The 4,852-nt window shown below is 44.6% G+C and overlaps 1 protein-coding gene across 1 annotated transcript; it reads left to right on the top strand.

Moving 5' to 3' along the window:
- The first annotated feature begins 2,801 nt into the window (after positions 1-2,801).
- On the top strand, positions 2,802-4,214 carry LOC148098373 (uncharacterized). Its single transcript, XM_087852506.1, has 4 exons — positions 2,802-2,965; positions 3,180-3,235; positions 3,323-3,586; positions 3,671-4,214. Exons 1-4 carry the CDS (start codon positions 2,940-2,942, stop codon positions 4,120-4,122), a joined length of 798 nt encoding a protein of 265 aa, XP_087708632.1. The 5' UTR covers positions 2,802-2,939; the 3' UTR covers positions 4,123-4,214.
- Positions 4,215-4,852: the final 638 nt, after the last annotated feature.

Raw genomic sequence — 4,852 nt, 5'->3', positions numbered from 1 at the left:
AGGGGTGTCGAATGGCAGCGGGGATGATAAGGTGTACAGGCATTTAGTCCCCCCTCTCATGTTTTATGTATCTGTGATCACAACCGATCGTGAGCGAAATTAATCAATAACAATGCCGCCAGGATGTGTGGATGACACATGCCACTGCCCGCCCCCCGCCGCCGCCGCCGAGCTGGCCCCCCACCCCCTCGGCACCCTCTCGCCACACTCCTCCATTCTCCACCCTCCTTCATTTTCCTCACCCCATCCATTTTGATACGGGGGCCTGTTGTTCGCCCACGTCTAGGTGAGGGATTTTTACATCCCCGGCGTGCTTGGAGGAACTCCATATGGCCGGGATCAAAGGTGTTGCTGGGTGCATGGTTCTGCTTGGTTGCCAGCCACCGCCGTTAATTAGAAAACAAGATCAGAGGCGGTATTAAAATCCAATTAAGCCCGTATGAACAGATTGCCAAGTGATGTTCACTAATGCATTACTGAGCACCATGCAAATTTTAGTGGCAGCATTTGGCTTTATGTTATGTGTTCATGTCATTAAGAGTCTGTGTGTATTCGGGAGTGTATCCGAGTGTCTGCGGGAGTGTGTCTATGCGCATCACTTGCCGGCTATCTAAGGCTCTGTGACATTGCCTGATCTTTTCCTTGATACACAGCCCTAATCTCATACAAACAATCAGCTAAAGCTCTGCAGAGCAACAACACCTATCCACACAATAAGATTGGATGATATTGCTTCTTACAATTAAAGCATAATTGAGAATGCTGAATTATTGATCCATCATAATTGAGTTCTCTTCATTTGATTTGTATGAGAAACTAATATGATGCACAGAAAAATACAGCAGATTTGACTAAATTGCCTGAGAGTATTTGAGCTTAATCCAAAGATCCATAACGTTTCTACGTGGCCTCCACTGGCCACTCAAAGACATAAATTACAAGCGGGACAGGAGCCTTCTATTTAAATCAGTTTAAAATCCGAGATAGCTGTCAGCAGATAAAATTAAACCGTGTTAAGGAATTGGATGAGGCACATTAAAATGCGTACATAAAATGATTCTGCACAATAAGTGCCAATTTAGTCCATGAGTTTCATTCGCACAGCAGACAGACAGGGCATCTGTACCAAAGACTGACAAGTGGATGCAGCTGGTGGCCTATGGCCCGAAGCATCCACATTATCTCAGACGAGGGTTGTTAATGTTGGGCTGAATGGAGCCCCTTTTGAGATACAAAATAACATTCTGATTAGAAAGCCAGGAAATACACATCTGAAGAGCCGGAAATTGTCACAATGCAGAACCGCGGCACATTTGGCACAGTCTCAAGCTGGGTATGGAGGAATAAGATCTTAATGAAGGGATGTGCTCTATCAAATGCATTGAGCTTTCTCATATAGTTGCGCTGTTTATCAATTTCCACAGGATATGTTCTTCGAGTTAAAGTTTTGTGGCAAGGAAACAAATTGCTGCACCCCAGTTTGCGGTCGGTGCCGATGATTTGTTTGCTGTAAAAATCTTTCGGAAATCTAATATTTTACGAGGGAGCCGTGTGATGGGCCTTTTGGCACTTTAGCTCCACCAGCATACAGTGTTGGGAAGGTTACTTTTAAAATGTATTCCATTACAGAATACATGCCCCAAAATGTATTCTGTAACGTATTCCGTTACGTTACTCAATGAGAGTAACGTATTCTGAATACTTTGGATTACTTAATATATTATCATGCTGTTTACAACTACATGAATGTACTATTGCTGTGATTTATTACTGTTACTGAAGGTCCGCGGCTCCGAACCGTAGTAAAGGGACCTCTGGCTAATACGGTGGGTTCTGTGTCGGCTCGTAGCTGAAAACTAGCTTTACTTTGTTGTCTGGGTCAACTTTGCTAGCGAGAGACAGAGAGAGGCGTTGAAAGGCTGCTCCAACTGAACTTATTGTTTTTGGAGGAAAACACGAACACAGCATACAGTCGAGTCTTAATAGCTTACTTACAACTGGGCTCGTCAGGCTCTCTTCTTGGCTGCAGTGGTTATTATTATATTTACATGCTTCCAGCTCCCGTTTTTGCTCGATGACAGCTCGTACTTTTCCTTTTTCTCCCTCCCTCGCTCACAGACACATAACGTGTATGGCAGTCCATTCTCCCTGCAGCACGGACTACACTGCCTATGATGCTACATTCTTTAGAGCTATACCTGTAGCATTCTGCCTGTTAGCTTAGCACAACAACAACAGGCGCTCTCTCACCCAGGAAACACGCAGAGAGAGAGCGTCACTCTGTAACCATGGCAACCGTAACGCTGCCGCCTGGAACAACAGAACGTAGCTGTCAAACAAAACCCAAACAGTCCTGACCCGCCACAATATGAAACAGGGAAGTACCGCCGTGTAATCCATTTATTTCAACAAAGTAACTGTATTCTAAATACCACCTTTTTAAACGGTAACTGTAACGGAATACAGTTACTCATATTTTGTATTTTAAATACGTAACGGCGGTACATGTATTCCGTTACTCCCCAACACTGCCAGCATAGGACATCTTTCTTGTGTTTTAAAATGTTATTTATCTTTAACAACGCAAGACTCTGAGGGATTCAGTTAGATAGGTGTCCGTCTCATTACAGTATGGACATGCTGCTGAATTACCGGTGCACGTTAACCACGGTAAAACAAGTGACCAATCAAAATCATTGGGCCAACACATTCACGCAGTGAGGCACAAAACTGTATGTAAAGAAAACGTTTTGCACGTACTGTAGCGCTGAACAAAATCATTGCAACTGGACCGGCTTAAATTTCAGGTTGAGGGCTCCGCCTTTATCTGTGCAGCTGTGCGTGGTTAACTTGTTGTGCTGTGATTGGTCAGGGCAGGTCATTGTAGCATTTATAAAGCTTTGACAGGGCAGCAGTGGCTATTAAGAAGCTCATTCAACATGATGGGTGTTTGGCTTTCCTTAGGGTAAGTGTGTGGTTATATTTTCTGGGAGGGTGTTGTTAGTTGCTGCAAAGTTGCTGCAAAGTTGCTGCAAAGTTGCTGCAAAGTTGCTGCAAAGTTGCTGCAAAGTTGCTGCAAAGTTGCTGCAAAGTTGCTGCAAAGTTGCTGCAAAGTTGCTGCAAAGTTGCTGCAAAGTTGCTGCAAAGTTGCTGCAGTTAAAATTTTTCTATGTCAACAGGGCTTTGCTGCTTGTCATGCTGAGTGGAGATGGTTACAGCTACTCTGTGAAGAGAGGTAAAATTCAACAAGTCTCAGCTTTTCTAATTCCAAATGTTAAAAATCTGCTTTAAAGTTGTACTAATGACTTCTCTTGCTGTGCAGGTACGGATCCTGACATCACCTCCAGCAGCGGTTACTTTAAATCTCCTGATTCTGATTGGGAAGTACCTTCTGCTGTGTTTGCACCCGTATCACCTGATTCTTGGGTTGTCCCAAATTCAGATCACCCTGAAAGTAGTGCTGCGAGTGGATCAGCAGGCAGCTCTTACAGCTCTGATGCTTATCCTGCGTCTGCATACTCGGGACGCAGTAGTGGCTCCCACGCAGACTCGACACAACCAAGTTTTCCGCTGGGCTTAAATCACGGTAACTAGTACAGACATGTAGAAATAAACTCTTAATAAAAGCTTGCCATAATACTCAACATCCCTCTTTAACTTTTGTGCTCAGACTTCAGCTGGGCAGTTATGCCTCCCAGTCAATCTGACAAATTTCCACCTTTCTATGTGGGAGCACCAGACCCTCTTCCTCCTGTGTTCCAGAAAGGCGAACTGTCTCGTGTGGCGAGGGCCTTTGAGCATGGCAACTCTGAATCTGAAACTGAAATGCAAGGTTTTGAGTCGTATCCTGATGCTGAAGGTTTCAATGAGGACTTCAGTGACCCTCTGTCATCAGACCTTGATGGGTTTTGGTCTGAAAACCCTTTTTTGGACTACATGTTTCTTACTGGCAAGTATCCCCCAGGCACAGTCACTCACTACAGTTCCAGTTTTGAGCAGGGGGGTGAGCAAACACATGACACGCACTACATAAATGACCAACCTGCCACCTCTGATCCTGATGACCTTACGCAGCCAAGCCAGTCTGTGCAACAGTATCACAGTAGCTGGCTTGTGAAGTGACTGGACGACACCGGGCCTCGCAGTGGGGGTCCCCCTCACAGCCAGGTTGATTTGAGCGGCCGTGCCTGTGCATCTTAGCAGGCAGCTGCAGCCCTGAGGACACTCTGAAGGCCAACTTTAATGTTGCCCAATAAAGATCTGATTCACCAATACTGCGCTCTCTATGGGTTGTTTTTCCACCCTCTTTCAGTACACTCATCTAAATGAGTTGACATGGCAAAAGACATTACTTAAAATGACACTTAAGATTTCTAAATTTATGGTTTGTAGTCCACTCACAAATTTCAGCAGAAACATGTAAAGGCCATTGGGGAGTCACATATCCAATAATGACTGAAGCTGTTTAATGGGGCAAATGCTAAAAGCATCTCGTCTAACCATTTTCTACAACACCCCTAGAATTAGATGCTCATAACACTTGAACCGACGGTTCAAAGCTTTTGAGCTTGAACAAGCAGATTTATTAGAATCGTGCATTATGTGCACTTAATGGTGCACTTCAGCCCACACCAGATTAGCTTATAAACTTCAATGCGACTGCATACAACTACCTCAAACCCAGCAGGAAGATGTATGCTGCTTATCAGTCTTCTGATGACTCGTATCCCATGCATTTGTAAACTCATCTAGGAGGCTGCTCGCAGTTTGCCGCGCTACGAATAAAGGACATTAATGAGCAAATCCTAATGTCATGAGCTACAGTTTAGACTGCGCTATTTCTCACGCAAGG

Source organism: Neolamprologus brichardi, chromosome 15 (genome assembly GCF_056152115.1).
Source record: "Neolamprologus brichardi isolate AB-2024 chromosome 15, ASM5615211v1, whole genome shotgun sequence".
Lineage (NCBI taxonomy): Eukaryota > Metazoa > Chordata > Actinopteri > Cichliformes > Cichlidae > Neolamprologus > Neolamprologus brichardi.
This window is presented reverse-complemented; position numbering and strand designations above follow the sequence as displayed.

Coding starts and splice junctions, on each gene's coding strand:
- LOC148098373 (XM_087852506.1), top strand. CDS start 2,940: ATGATGGGTGTTTGGCTTTCCTTAGG. Junction 2,966..3,179: donor GGTGTTTGGCTTTCCTTAGG/GTAAGTGTGTGG, acceptor CTATGTCAACAG/GGCTTTGCTGCTTGTCATGC. Junction 3,587..3,670: donor TCCGCTGGGCTTAAATCACG/GTAACTAGTACA, acceptor TTTTGTGCTCAG/ACTTCAGCTGGGCAGTTATG.